Source organism: Camarhynchus parvulus, chromosome 19 (assembly GCF_901933205.1).
Source record: "Camarhynchus parvulus chromosome 19, STF_HiC, whole genome shotgun sequence".
Lineage (NCBI taxonomy): Eukaryota > Metazoa > Chordata > Aves > Passeriformes > Thraupidae > Camarhynchus > Camarhynchus parvulus.
This window is the reverse complement of record NC_044589.1, coordinates 8177866-8193662: the sequence shown is the minus strand read 5'-3', so window position 1 is coordinate 8193662 and position 15797 is coordinate 8177866. Positions and strand designations below refer to the sequence as shown.

The 15797-nt window shown below is 45.1% G+C and overlaps 1 protein-coding gene across 1 annotated transcript in view; it reads right to left on the bottom strand.

Moving 5' to 3' along the window:
* The window catches only part of VPS53 (VPS53 subunit of GARP complex), a 64645-nt gene that overhangs the window by 13249 nt on the left and 35599 nt on the right, over window positions 1-15797 (bottom strand). Inside the window, exons 13-17 of the mRNA XM_030962730.1 lie at window positions 15683-15777; window positions 10669-10911; window positions 9100-9247; window positions 8170-8252; window positions 4731-4809 (exon numbers count right to left, since the gene is read on the bottom strand). Of these exons, the coding sequence (XP_030818590.1) occupies window positions 4731-4809; window positions 8170-8252; window positions 9100-9247; window positions 10669-10911; window positions 15683-15777 (648 nt within the window). The remainder of the gene's footprint in view (window positions 1-4730; window positions 4810-8169; window positions 8253-9099; window positions 9248-10668; window positions 10912-15682; window positions 15778-15797) is intronic.

The window sequence follows — 15797 nt, the reverse complement described above, 5'->3', positions numbered from 1 at the left end:
TACAAAACAAGAGGAGTTACTCAACCTCCCATTTTGTTTTCGTTTATTCTCAGCACAACTGCAGGAGAACAGCCCCTGTGAGCCAGATATGTGGCTCCCTTGGTTTTCTCTGAGCCTGGTTTGCAGTACACAGGGTACTCCCAATTTAAAACAAGTGGAAAAATCAAAAAAAAAGAGATTATTGGGTCTAGCCTGGCCTTGTGTATGTACCAGAGTCTCACTGAGGAACACAAGCACCCAGAAAAGCACATTCAGTTCTGCTGCTGCTGCTCAGAACTCTGCAGTGTCCTCCCAAAAACTCTTTGGAGATCTGTTCCTCATGCTGGAGATGAGACAGGAGGAAAACTCATAGGAAATCAGGAGAGGAAACTGGGCACATATGGAAGATGAGTTTTTTCCTTTGAGGAGCTGTTTGTCCTCAAACTTGTTTTCCCAAGCTCTGGATTTTGCATATAAAGTTTTTTATTCCTGGTTTTAATTTAATTTAATATGGCTACTTTGCCCCCTGCAACTCAGCTGACTCAACTCCATCCAAACAACCCCAGCCTAAGTGACTTAGTGGGAAAGAAAAGCCAAATTCTTTGCAAAACCACAGTGTCTGAGTCTACACATGTCCCACTAAAGCTGCCTTTATTTAAACCAAACAAACCAACCCCAGCCTGCTGCTCTCACATCTGTTGGGTGGCTGCAAGGGATTTCTCTCTCATCACCTGCTCCACAGGTTTTCACAGAACATCCTGAGTTGGAAGGGACACACAAGGAGCACCAACTTCATCTCCTGGGACTGCCCAGACACCCCAAAAATCCCAGCCTGTGTCTGGGATTGTCCAAACACTCCTGGAGTTCTGGCAGCCTTGGGGCTGTGACCATTCCCTGGGGAAGCCCAGCATCCTCTGGGGAAAAACCTTTCCCTAAAATCCAACCTAAACCTCACAGCTCCAGCCATTCCCTCAGTCCTGTCATTGGTTTCCTGCTTTTCTACTCCTCGTGGTGCTGATCACATCCAAACAGAATATTCTGTGCCTTTTCTCCCTGATGGATTCACACATTCCCTTCTTGACAGAGCAATCCTCACCCAAAACACCATCCCCACAGAGTGGGAAACAGCCAGAAAGTGGGAAGGGACTGCTGAGCTGAATTATTGCACCAACAATGAAACAGTAGCTTTTTCATTTTGTTGGTCATCATTCCAAAAGCAATACTTTACAACCAAACCTTTAAAGCATGAACAGTAAAAATAGCCCTTTTGTGTGTGTGTGTGTGCATTGTGGGTGTGTTTCACCCAAAAAAAAACCCACCCAGTAGCTGCAGAGAAAGGAACAGCACACATACTGAAAAGTCATCAAAAGAAATATGAGCCCAACTCTGCTGGTAAAGCTTTGTTCCTGTCCTTTTAAATTTATTCCTCTTTTTCCCTTGTCCTGTGTTTTTCTTGGGATATCCACACAGTTTACATCCACGAGCTGGAAATGAGTGCAAGGAACAGGAGCAGGGAGATTTCACTGCAGGGAGAAGCCCAAAGGCACCTGCAGGCTGGGAGGACTCAGAAGGGCTGGAGGAGCTGCTGCTGCCTCCTGCTTCTCACAACAAAACACAGGGATGAGGTTAAAACAGGCAGGAGAAAAGAGAAATGGAGCCATGATATTTTCTGAAAAATCCTTTCCTTAGGATTTTTCCTCCTGAGAAGCTGAGAGGCCTCAGGAACAAAATGTAAACAATGATTATCAGCTGCTGTGGAATGCAACAGGTGCATCTGTGATTGGTCTCATGTGGGTGTTTCTAATTAATGGCCAATCACAGTCCAGCTGGCTCGGACAGAGAGTCCGAGCCACAAGCCTTTATCATTCCTTCTTTTCCTATTCTTAGCTAGCCTTCTGATGAAATCCTTTCTTCTATTCTTTTAGTATAGTTTTAATATAATATATATCATAAAATAATAAATGAAGCCTTCTGAAACATGGAGTCAGATCCTCATCTCTCCCCTCATCTCTCGTGAATGCCATCACAGAGAAACCCTGAGCAGAAATGGGGAACCCAGGGAAGGGCAGGGGCTCAAGAGTGGCAGGGTGTCCCCAAAGAGCCACCAGCTCCCTCCCTGTGCCCAGCCCTCCAGAAAAGGGGTTTGTGATGGAGCAGAGGATGAATGAACCTTCGACTCTCCCTGTTCACTGCACGGTGCTGTGTCCCCAAAAAGCCATCAGCTCCCTCCATGTGTCCAGCCCTCCAGAAAAGGAGCTGCTTTGGGATTGAGAAGAGGATAAATGAACCTTCAACTCTCCCTGTTCCTATCAGTATCCCACTGCCAGCTTCTCCCTGCAGGCTCCAGCCTGGGCACCTGCAGAGGGGCTGGGAGGGGAGTGGGGAGCGCTGCTGGCCCCGAATTTGGGGACATGAGCTGGGTTGTGCCCTGTCACACCCTGCCCTGCCACACTCTGCACATGCTCCAGGGCTCACACACTCTCCTGAGGGTTTTTAATTAGCAGCTGTAGCTCTGCTTGCTCTGCTCTCAGGGTTTTTTCTGTGTGTGGAGTGGAGAAATGATTAAAGCCCCGCTCTGTCCACTTGGCTGCGAGGGCACAGGGAATTGCAGCTGGGCCAAAAGGTTTTAGGAAAATGTAAAAAGCCAGCAAGAGGTTGATGTGAGGCATTAAAATGTCCCCCAGCCCCACTTCCAGGCACAGTTTTGCATATAAATTGATGCTTAATTCAGCATGTAAATCAAGCCTTAGCCAGTGCAATCCATAAATTTAATTGGGGCGAAAATATCTCGTGCAGATTAGCAGTTCCCTCATCCCAGAAATTAAAAAGGAAGCACACCAGGCAATATGAGTGCCTGCTACAGATCAGCACAAACACATTAACAGTTCTTAGTTATCCACAATATCACAACAGGGGGGTTTAGGGCAAATTCTCCTCCCACCCACATCCCAGCTCCCCATCCTACAGTCCTGTTTAACCACCCTACACCTGCTGTAAAGTCTGAGTAGGGATTATCACCTACAAATTTCGTAATATGGGGCCTTCTCAGCATTTACCATTTTCTTCAGAACACACCAAGTACAGAATCATGGAAAGCAAGCAGCACTCCCAGCTGAAAGCAATATTCCTGGTGCTGTTTTCTGTGTTAAATCTCCCAACGTGGCCTGCAGCCAAAGTGGATTGAGAGGTTTAAGCATTTCATAATTTACCTCTATAGTTCCTGAACATTTTTGCAAAGGGAAGAAAAAAACCAAGGCCAGACTCCAACAAAGGACTGGGAATGTTCAATCCTGGAGGACACCAGAGTGAGGTAAATGAAAAGAAGCTAAACAAAGGAAGAGCCCTAATGGAGTATGGAGCTTGAGAGAGCAAAACTGGAATGGATCAGCCACACAACCTTTATTTCTTTAATATAGGCTGAATTTTGGAAATTTTACATTTCCAAATACTACCTCTGTGTTTAAATAATTACATGCATTTCTTATTGAAGTGTCACAGGAATAACCCAGCCCTGAAGGAAAGGGTGGAAGAAGGTGTAGGGAAAAAACCTCTTGCACCAAATCCAGGTCAAATAAAATCACATAAAAGCAACTCTGTCTGATGCAAATAGAGGAGTGTGTGCACAAGTGACAAGTATTTATTTAGCTAATTTCATAACACTTAAACTTGTTTATATATCATCAGTCCCATCACATGTGCTGCATTTTACCAGTGTTCCAAAGACAAAAATAAATGGCCTACCAGCTGCTGCTTTCTCAAGGTTGTGGTTTACTTGGGTATAAACAGTGGGAGCAAAGTGATTTAATTATTCCTGTACTCTGTAGCTTCAGGAGATCTGAGGGGCTGCCACAGCACACAGGCAACACCTGAAGTGCTGAGCCCTTCCTAGTGGTGTTATTTGAGTGGGCAAAAAAAAAATCCTCTTTCCATTTGGAACCTGTACAAGCTCTATTACCAGCTGCATTCTACTTCAAATATTAGCTGGGGGGTGGTGGGGCTGGTTACAGCTGGAATACATCATAAAGCAGAAAGCCATTAAAATTCATGGCAGCCAGACAGTGTGTTGATCCTACAAAAATGGAGCTCTATGTTTAATATTTCTAATTAAAAGGGAAAAAAAAATACAGTTCAATCCACTTTTGTTGTCTTCACCTCTGTCTAAAGCAAGTCTGGGTTTTCACAATACTTTGGCAAGGAAACACAGCTCTGCATTTCAAACATATAAAAGCCAGCAGTGTAACTGCAACAAAATCCTTAAACTCAGTCCTAGGGGCCTCTCCAGGAATGGCTCCATATGTCCTTGAGAGGATCACAGAGGCAATAAGGCTCAATCTCAATTCCACATCACCTCCAGTGCAGTGCCTCCATTTCAGATCCCCAAACAAGCAGCCTGGTAAAACTCCCTGCCAGAGAAGACAAAGGGGAGAGCAAAACCTGAAGGTATATTTGGAATTTCACGCTGACAAAAGTTTTTCCAAATTTGAAATGCTCTCACTGGCATTGGGAGTGGAAAGAGAAAGCCCTGAGTACTTACTGAATGTATTTCATTGTCTGTGGGTTTTAATGTGGTGCAAAAAGCCTGAAAGCTCTAATCTGAATAATAAGAGGGTTTGGAGTGAGGGATGGATTTATAAATATTAAGAAAAAAATATCAGAGTAAAAGAAAGTATCAGTAGTGAAATCAAGCAACCAAAGCACACAAGAACTCCACATGGATCTTAAGGTGACCTGTTCTGAAAATCCACCCCTACCTTGCTCATGGCAGTCAGGGCAGGGTCACAGGCTGCATCCAGGTCCTGCACTAACAGCTGGATGCTGTTGGAGATCACACTGCAAAAAAAAAGAATCAAACATGAGTTTTAGAATCACACTGAGTAACAGAGTGCCAGAACTGGAGCCTATGACTGTGAGAGGAGGAAAATCCTCTACTGGCTGACAGCAGCACTGTGATGTGAATGCACACAGCTACAACTTGTACTGAGGAGGAGCTGGGAAACCCTGCAGGGAGCTGCACAATGGTTTAAAGTGGACTCCAGGATGTTTTCACAGATGACCTTTCTCTGTTTTAACACAAATAAGAGGTTGGGGATCAAAGGTGGCAGATGAAGAGGAGAAATCCCCAAGTATCAAGCCCAGACTGGGATTCAGCTTCCCATTTAATCCAGTCTGTGTAACACCAACATTTTATCAGCTCTCCATTTATTCACAGCCAACATTCTACTGCTCACAGGAACTCGCACAGAGGATTTTAAAAATGACATCTGCATGAGTCCTGTGTCTCCCATGTGTGAAGATGAAGGCAGATGTCTTATTTACACTATGTCTAGGACTGCTGCCATCCATTGTTTGAGTTCCTGAGACATATACCAGACTAAAGGACACATTAGTCAAACACATTTCCCTCCCTTCCCCCCTTTTTTTTTTCATTTTTAACAGCATGATATTGCTTTGAGACATATTTAATGCCATCACATTATGATGTGCATAGGGGTGCAGCTGATCCTAAAACAGCAGCCAAGAAACTCTGCCTGCAGCAGCTCAGAGCCCTCAGGGGCACAGGACCAGCACCCCCACTGCAGACAGCTTCTGCTAGGGGCAAGAGCTGACTCTGTTTCACTAAGCACAGTTTTAAAAAACAGTGTCAACTTGAAATCTGCCCCAGATGCGTGTTTACAACCTCAGGATTATATTTGTAAGAAGTGGATTTTACTTTTGCTCTTTCTCATGATGGTAGCACAGATGAGAATCACAGGGCTGTGAGAAATCTGAGCAATGCTTCCTCAAACCATCTTTCCTCCCCCTCATTGTCTTTGTGAAGTTTTGGACACTACTCTGGGGGTCACTGTTCAAAATATCTGAAGTGCCCACCTCACTGAGATATGGTGACACCCACATGTCATTCTGACCTGGGCTTTGTGGCTTCACCACAACCCAGAAAAGTTGCCTGTTCCCTTTGCTCCACCTCCAGCACATAAAGTCTGGAACAGGATGCAAAGTAGAACACTTCCTTCAAAGCAATTCATTTGTTTGTAAAGGCAAACTCATCCAAAATAAGTTGGCAAAATTAATATGGGAGCTGAAGCGACTACAGGCTTCAAGTTACACCATCTAAAACTTGCATTGGGATAAAAAAAGCCTGTGACTGTTTCTGCTGGTGCCTCTGCTGCTGCTGGGCACTCCAGAATCCCCTCCCTGGGGGATTCCACCAGGCCAAGGGAGCCAGGCTGAAATAAGCACCCTGCAGGGCACCTGCTGCCCCTGCCTGGCAGGGAGGAGCTGTGTTCAGCACCAAGGAGCAACACCAAGCTCTGAGTGGGTGGAAAATACCCCCACCACCTGTGTGTCCATGCTCAGGAGTCTGTCAGAAGTGCAGGCTCTCACCTGAAAACCACGAACCAGGGAGAGAAACTAATTAGTCTGCTCTTCAAAACAAACACCTGCTGTGGAGGGATGTGGTGCAGCAGGAAATGTGCTGGGAACACAAAGGATCACACCATGCTGAATGAGAGGGTTTGGAGCCTGGTTCTGCAGGAAAACACTTCCAGTCCTCACCCAGGCAGCAGTGGGTGACTCCTCACACAATCCCTGGCAGGCACAGAGGGGATGGATCAGGGAGCTGAGGCCATAAAGGAGCAGTGCAGCAACCCCAGTGAGCCACAACACTTCAGGGGTTCTCTGAGTGCTGCCCATCATTTCACAAAACAGGGAAATGATGGATTTCTGGATTTGCATTACAATCATTTTTCTTTTGTGGAACATCAAGAAGAAGTTCCCATCATTTTTCCAACTTTCCTAAAGAAACTGTTTTGCCACCCCAAGGATAAACCCCTCCTTTTCCACACATTTGGGGTGGTTCTGCACTCTCCTTTCTCTGAAAGAAGTAACACTTCCCAGGGTGCATAAACAGCATTTTATCACTTATTTTATGACTGCCTAACAAGACATCAAATCCCAGAAGAAACCCCTTGTTTGATGTTGAATGAGCCAGCAAGGTTTATAGCTCAGACTTCCACTGACAGAAGGCTGGACAAAGCCCTCAGCTGGAACAGAATGAAAGTCAATTAAAAGCCTTTGTTACAAGATAGATCAGCCCTGTCAGTTGGACTTTAAACCTGTCCAAAGCAGCAAATGTGAGCTGTACATTAAACAACTTCCAAAACACTTCACGTGGGCTGTCTGAGGCAGCCACTGTGGAAATCCAGCAGCCACCTGAAGTTGCTGCTTCCTGCAGGCAAAACTCACCTGTCCATGCTCAGAAAACCAAACCCCATCTTATGGCACATTTTATTTCTCTTCTCCTGCTACCTTGCTTGCTTTGGCTGAGTGGACACAGCAACCCTGAATTTCAGGCAGGGATTCACTCCTAAAAAGGTCTGAGAAGAGCCTGGAGGGAAGGGAGTCTGTGCAGCCTGGAATGGAGCCTGGGACCATGTGAAAGAGCTGGATGGAGATTCAGTGGGATCCTGTCCACTGCAGCAGAAAAGGAGGAATCACAGGAAGGAAGTCTTCTGAAAAAAATATCTTACTGCTATCTGGGCTGAGTCTTTGTTTTAGGGAGAGGAGGAGCTGGTGACAGGGATTATTTTCCCAGTCTTGCCAAGATATTCTTTTGTCTGATAAGAGGCAAAACAACTTTTGCCTCAATTTTCTTGTCTCGAAAAATACATTCAATCAGTCTGTCAGGGGTGGAGAGGAAAGGATGTTAGAGCAGAATATTTTTAGCACCGCTACATGAAAAGTTATTTTAATGAATGATAATCTTCTCTCAATTATAATCCCCAAATATAAGATTGGATCAGTCTTTTATGTCATCTGAAATGGGGTTTGATCATACTGACAAGGCTGCTGATTACCAGGGGGAAGTTAAAGCAGGAAGGAATGTACTGAAATAGCTTCCTTTCTTGAAATGTAACAGCCACCTCGCAGAGCTGCCAAGATGCAAATGATGTTTCAAATGGAAACTCACTGTTTCCTTTCCCTTTTCCAGTGCTCTTGTTCCTTTGGCTTGGACCATGGGGAGCAGCTAAAGCCTGTGCTAGTGCTCAGCCAGAGGATACCACTCCTGAGCAGGGAAATGCCTGTGCCCATCCTGTCATACCAGGATCTCAGGGTTGTTTTTACTCCAGCACCATCTGGCTGACAAAAGGGGATGTTTGACACATTGTGGGGAAAAGTAAGTGCTGGACATACATGCTGAAAGTGTCCATCTCTCCTGTCAGGTTGATTCTCTCCATTAGGCTTGTGTCCACTTTTTCTTTGAGCTTCTCTTCCAACTGTTGGGAAACAAAACAAGCAGCAGGGAGATCAGGTTTCCAACTCAAAATAATCCTTCTTGAAAACTTATGCCCTGGAAAGGTCAGCTTCTTCAAACCTCATCTGTGACCAAACCACACCCAAAACTCATCTAGTGACACTGGAAATCTTTCCTTCTTGGCATCCCAGACCTGTTGATTTGCCAGGATGGCCCATGGTGGCTCCATGTGCTCAAAGAATGAAAGCTCCAAGGTCAAATATGTAACTCTAGTATGACATGCTACCGTGCTAGCTTAACACTGTGGCATCTGTCCTGCTAATAAAGATGTTTCTCAACACTCTGCCTGTGCCCAAACTGCAGAGGAGGAGGAGGATTGCCAGACCTAGTGGTGGAGAGGCCTGGATAGAGCCAAACATCACAGCTCATTGCTGACCCATGGCATTTTGGAAGCACCTGAATGTAGTGAGTGGAGTGGCTGCAAATCACATCAGCATAAATTCCTCCTCTCTCCCCTCCACATTGCCCCAATATTTCATGCAAGTATTTTCCCAAAATTATTGTTGTGCTTGTTTTTATGAAGGGGAGATAATGAACAGAGAGTCTTTAAAAAAAAAAAAAATTGGCTTGGGCCCCAAGCCAAAACAAATTATGTAACAAGTAGAAAAGGATTGACCCCAAAACTGATGCTGCAAAGCAGGATTACAAGCAAATTACTTTTCTCAGAAAATCAATACTTTTCTTTCTTTGAAATACTGAATGAATAATGTAGAGCTCAATAATCAATGGATTTTTTTAGTACTTTTGGCTGTCCCAGTCCCCACAGCAGCACAGAGGAGGGGCTGGTGCCTCCTCAGAGGAAAGCTCACCTGCTGGGTGGTGGCCAGGCAATATTCTGCAGTACTCAGGATGCTGCAAATGAGGCAGAGTTCTTCTAAAGTAAACTTGGCCACTTCAGAGCCTTCCTTTTCTTTCAGCAAACTTGTGATGGTGAGCCCACCACTGCTGCTGGTTGTCCTGGGGAAAAAAAAACCAAAACCAAAACAGATAAAACCTGTGATGTTTTTGACACTCAAATGCAAAATTACTGCTGGATTTTAATGCCATAAAAGGGCTTTATGACCACAACCCTAAACCCTGTGCAATACAGGACATCAAACTCACAACTGCTATTTTGGTGAAGGAATTTCTTTTCCAAAGAGCTTTGTACCAGGTCTTTAAGCAAAGGACAACTCACTCATTGACAAGAAAATAGATTAGGATGCAAGTGGAACACAGCCCTCCCCAGCTAGCTTCACCTTCACTGCCACTTATCCAAAATCTAATTAAAGATTGCAGGAGAATCTCAGAACTATCAGGAAACTTGTCATATTTATCTCTGCAGCACTAAACAGCTGTTCACATGCATTTGAGACTTTGGCAACCTGTTTTAAAAGCTGATGGTATCAACAAAGTAAATTATAGAAGATGTGACTTCCCCTCCAGTGTCTTCCACTGAGCAAGGTTCATGTATCAACAAAGAAAGACTCAGAGCAGTTTAGAGGCAGGAAATTCCCTACTTCTCAACTCTTTATAATCCAAATCCATTAAAAAAAAATAGGACAGTGATATTTATCTTGGACAGCAAAAATGGAGCACTCAAAAAAACGTGGCTAAAGAATGCAACTGAGGTCTGATGGAGAACACACATTAAATTTATCTTTCCACTTGTCTGGATGGAACCCCGTCCCCTTCCATCTGTGAAAGGTTTTACTGGTTTTAGAAAGTCATTCTGCTGCTCCCAGGTTTACAAAGGAAACAAACTGAAGATGTTAAATGGCAAATAGAATTATCTGCAGTGGGGTTTTGGCAACATCTCAGGAGCACCTTTAGCCTGTACACTGATCCATACTGCTGTAAACTCATTATGATTTCCCTTCTTTTCACTGGATTTACATCTACAGATCTTATTTACACAGAGATAAAATGTTCCAGGGCAGAGGGAGGTACAGGGAAGCACTTCAGCATCTCAGAAATAAACCACCTTCATTATAAATTACCATATAGATGATGTTGGGCTAAGGCAGCTGAGAATCCCAGCATGAGCTGGTTACCCAAGCAGCAATTCTGAAAGCCAGGACCCTCTGAAGAGACTTGGGCTGGCATTTCAAAAGGAACTTCAAGAAACTGCAAATCTGACTGTGAATCAAAGCCAAATATGAAGCTATTCTCCAGAGGCCCTTTAAAGAAAAACAAAGTGTGACCGCCCATTTGCTCTCCTGCTTTTCTCTCTGTGCAAAAAAACCTGAATTTTGGAGAAAATCATGAAGTAAATGGAGTGATCCTGCTGCTACCTGGGCTGCTTGACAGGGAAATGAGTGTATTCATGAATTATCTTTACAAACCATCAGCTCCTCAGTGCAGTGGGGTGTGTGCAGCACTGGGGGGGCCAGACTCACTTGGGCAGGTTTCCAGAGAGGATTTTCCAGGCGTATTCCCGCAGGTATTTCTGGAAGATGGTGGTCAGGGCTATCATGGGCTCCCCAGTGCTGAGCTGGGAGCACTGCACCATGCACTTCTTGTAGTACACAAAGAGGTCAGCACAGCTGGGCAGCACAGCTCCTCCTTCATCCACGTTGGGCTTGGGGGGACCCTGAGCCTTGAAGTCAGCCACAAATCTGTCAATCAGCTCTCCCAGATTCCTGGGGTGGGGAATAAAAAGATATTTGAGTCTGTTGAGGGAGGAATTGGGAGTGAAAAGAGAGAATAATGCTTACAATGGGATGCTCTGTCTTGTGACAGCAGCAAGTTCAGGTTTAGCAGCTGGGTATTCCCAGCCCTTTCTTATCTCCACACTCCCAGCACAAAGCTCACACAATTCCACAGCCCAAACCTTTTGTGCTCAGGAGTTTTAGTGGCAGCTTCAAATCTGTTCTCCAGCCACACATAAAAGCTCCCAGGTCTGCCAGGGCTCAGCTCAGCACATTTGATGCAAGTGCATTAAGCCTGTGCTCAAGTTTCATTCCTGGCACCAGGAAAAGGAACAGTCAGGCCTCCCATCCCAGCAGAGCTCAGGGAATATGGATTTTGAAGGGATGTGCTCAAAATGGAGTGTCCCATTTGCCATTGCTTGGTCCCATTTGGATACCACCTGGTTTTGCACAACTTCACACATCCTTTAAAGAAGTTTTATTTAGCACGAGCACAAAGTGCACTTCCTACTCAGCCTCTTTTTAAAAGCACAAAAAGCCCTCTTATTGTCTCCAGTGATTCATTACAGCCTGGTCCTTACTCAAATATTTCGGCCTTTAGACAACAATAAACTTCACTCCATCCCTTCACCAGGACAAAAAGGCTTTTGAGCATGGCAGAGAGCCAGAGCCATCAACACAGGACCAGAGAATCTTCTGATCTTGGGGAGTTCCTCTGGTCCTACCCCTCCAGAGACAGCACATCCATGTCCAGCTCAGCTCCATGGAAGAACCTCTGCCAGATGAATTCCAGCAATAAACCTCCTCCCCCAGGCACATTCACACAGCCTTCCTCAAGGAAGCTTGGATTTTGGGAAATAGATGGGCCTTTCAGATGAGAGGTACTCTGCTGACCAGGAGTTCCTGTAGTTTCTATTCCTATTTTTAATATGGTTTTCCTGCAGCTCTCCCATGGCACAAGCCACACCTCTGAGGGTGCAATGGTTGGGCTGTGCCATGATCCAGGGCAGAAAGGAGAAAGCCAAATCCTCAGGAGAAAGGCTGAGACTCTGCAGCACATTCTCACCTTTACCAGTGAAAGGGGGAAAACCCACCACCAACAGCTTTCCCCCAGTTTCTATCCCTTTTTGCTTTCCCTCTTGTGAGAGAGAAAATTCCAGAGATTCAGAGAAACCACAAGTCAGAGAATTCAGAGAATGAGAGAACCCACAAATCAGGGAATGAGAGAACCCACAAGTCAGAGAATTCAGAGAATCAGAGAATCCACAAGTCAGAGAATTGAGAGAATTGAGAGAACCCACAAGTCAGAGAACTGAGAGAACCCACAAGTCAGAGAATTTGGAGAATCAGAGAACCCAAAAATCAGAGAATTGAGAGAACCCATAAGTCAGAGAATTGAGAGAATCAGAGAACCAACAAATCAGAGAATTCAGAGAATTCACAGAACCCACAAGTCAGAGAACCCACAAGTCTCTTCCCTGATAAACTCAGAGGCTGCCGCCTCACAATGGATGAGCTCCTACCAGGGGTGATCTGCTGGGCCAAACTTATCTCCAGAGATGTGCTTGGAATATCAGGATCTCCATCATGGAGCCAGGCTGTTGCAAAGACAAGCAGCCCCCTTTCTCCATGCCTATTGCTGAAGCCCTGCACACAGCTCTGATTCCACACTCCCAGCTCCTCAGCTGTGTTACAAGCACTGTAAAAACATCAGGCTGCTCCACTGATGTGATAAATCTCCACGCTGGCAGCAGCAATTGAAGGCTGAAGTGAAGCATTGATTGTGTTGGGCCACAGAGAAGCAGAATTTACCTCCCTGTGTAGCTGTAGCAGAGCCAAACAGATGGCTGCTGCAGGAGGGCTGCAGCCTGCACATCCCTGCAGCTTCTCAAGGAAAGAGGACGTGGCTCACTCCTTGTCAAACTCAACAGCTGCATCTCCACCTCTGCATCTGTGCTGGGCTCCAGCTGGGCAACAAAGTGGAGCTTTCTTAGCAGTCACCAGTCACTTGATTTTTTTTTTGCCTTCTCCCAGTCTCAAGACACGGTCAGGAATGTCGATGGCTTTTGTTTCTTTAAGCCCACATGTTCTCCTCTTCTCTGAGGCAAAGTGAAATGGATCTGCATTTTCCTGCTCCCCCAAGGTCTTGTCAAGTGGGATGCAGGAGAAAATGCAGCTGTTCAGAAAGGCTGGGAGAGCAGTGCTGGGGCTTCACGCTTGTTCTGATCCCAACCTGGATAAAGATGCCCGTCAAACCAGGCTGTGGGATTGCAGAATGGCACTGGTGACAGCAAAACATGAGGATATTGAGCACTAAAATAACTAATTCATCATTAATGCACACCTTGGCTGATGGCAAAGCTTCACATGAGCCTCAGCTGGCCCAAATATGATACCAAGGCCACAAACCTTTGTGTGGTGTAATGGGAGCACAGAGAGTCTGGCAGAAAAAGCTGCTGGGAGATGAAACATGCAGAAGGCAGGAGAGCTACAGAAAATGAGCATTTTCTGCACAGACTCTGCAAAAAGGAAAAGGTCCAAGAAAAGTCTCTGGTAGTGCAGATGTGGTATTTCCTAACAGTAGCACATTTATTGGGAGTGAGAACTAGCCAAATCTAACCAAGAGAAAGAATGAAATTAAATCACATAAAGGGAATTCTATTCTGCTTCTTTTCGTTCCTGCATTCCTCTTCCTTTGTTTTTTTTGGTTTTTGTTTTTTTTTTTTTAATTTCACTCAACCTATTCAGGGTTGGTCTGGCTATCAGGAGAAGAACCAGGAACTCACAAGGAGCAGGAGAGGAGAAGAGGGTGCTCAGGAAGCTGGGTGTGAACAGAGCAGTGGCACTGACACACCTGGAGCACTGCAGAGCACTTTCCATGCACTGGGGATTCTGGAAGCCCCTCTGCAGCTGAGGCTGCAAACACACAGCACAAAGTGCCAGCTTTCCAAGCTCTCTGGGCTCAGACGTGCCTCTGAGCAGATTTAAGGAGGGCTCTGCACACTCTCAGCCCTGCAGACCTGACAGAGCTCTTCCTGCTCTCCCAGAACAGCTCAGCTCACATCTGTGTGCTCCTGCTGCTCCACAAAGGACAGCTAAAGATGCACATCCCAAAGGGGCAGGAATGAAATCTGCTCTGCTGGTCAGAAATCTGGTATTTACTCTGCAGCTGAGGGTGGAGAGCAGCATCTTTAAACTCCTTCTTTCAGGTGTCTCCTCTTAAACTGCTACAGATTTTGGCACTGTGTTTCTATAAATGGGTATGGAAACAATTTTTTGGCAGAAAATGCCCACAGGTTTAATGTGGCAGAAAAATTATTAACAAAACTATTGCTCTCACTATTCAGAGCTCAAATATACAATTAATGATCTAAGCAACATCTCATTTTCAGATAATGGCAACAGATTCCTCAAAAGTTCAATCAAAGGAAGAAGAAGAGAGAAAATAGTGAAGAAAAGCAATTTTTGGCAGTCAGGGGCAGCATGGGGAATACTGTGGCAGTTTTTCTTTGAACTCCCTGCAGCTTGTGGCTATAAAGATAATATAAAACATCTCATGATTGTAAAGGAAAAAAGAGAAGAAGAAAAAAAAAAAAGGCAACTGAAGGGGCTAGGAGCACAGTGGGGTAGAATTACCAAAATGGGGATTAAAGTGGCCCCCAGTGAGAAGGGAAGAAATACTCAAAGAAGTCTGTGCTCAGTTGGCTGAGGGCAGGGGGGAAATATCAGTTTCCCTTTGTGATATTGCAGAGCAGAACCTAAACCCAGCAGGACACAGCACTGTGCAAGGTTTCAGCTATTTAATGATTTTTTTTTAAAGCATGAAAAGTTGATGGGACATGGAAAAGCTTTTTCAAGATGCTTATCATGGAGTTTGGATAAAATCAGGACACTACAAGCCTTGAGTTAGACATTCTCTCATGTGCAAAGCCTTGGAAGATACAAGAGCACACACAGATGAGAGACACCAAGTAGGAACCTCCTCCTTTCCAGCCACTAATCTGTGCTAAAAGACCAAATTGAACCTTTTTCAGCTATTTCCTCTCCCAGGTGGCACTGCAGTTGTTACTGAGATGTTATTTAAGCCCTGGTGTGAATGGAGGTGCACAAGGAAGTGTGGTGAGAGCCCTGAAAACTTCTCAGAGCTCAAAGCTGAAAGCTCCTTTCATTCAAGGTTTTTTGCTGCAAGTTAAAGAGGAAGATGAAGAAGGGTGCCAGGGATTAAAGCCCCTGACAAAGTCCCGGTCTGTGAGCAATGATAATGCTATCTTACAACCAGCTTTCATCTACGGATCTCAAATAACTTATTCCTACAAAGCAAATCCTGCAACTCCTCTGCCACAAAGCCACATGTGTGTTTTACAGAAAACCCAACCCTGTTATTTGTGGAAGACATGAGATGAAAGAAAGACACACGTCTGCAGTGGGAATTGCAGAGGCAACAGAAGCAATTTCAGGAACTCTGAGCTTCTTCCAGAGAGAGGGAGCAGGCACCAAACCTGCAGCCCTGTGCAATTACACACAAACCCAACTCCACAGCCCTCTGCAATTACACACAAACCCAACTCCACAGCCCCCTGAACACTCATTTTGTCCAAGCAAAGGCCCCACTCAAAGCTTCTTGAACCACAAACACTGCTCCTGTTGAAATCAAGCAGCAGAGTTGCAATATATTAAATTTTCTGCAGCTTGAGGACAGAATCCAGCACAACCCAGCACATCAAAAACCAAATAAACCCTGAAATTCAGGCTGGTTACTCACTTGTCCTGGGACTCAATGTACACATAAAGGTGAGGCTCAAAGCACTTGGAAACAATGCCATGGAAAGGATTGTCAGGGACCTTTGGCTTCTTTGGCTGCAAGGAAACATTTAAAA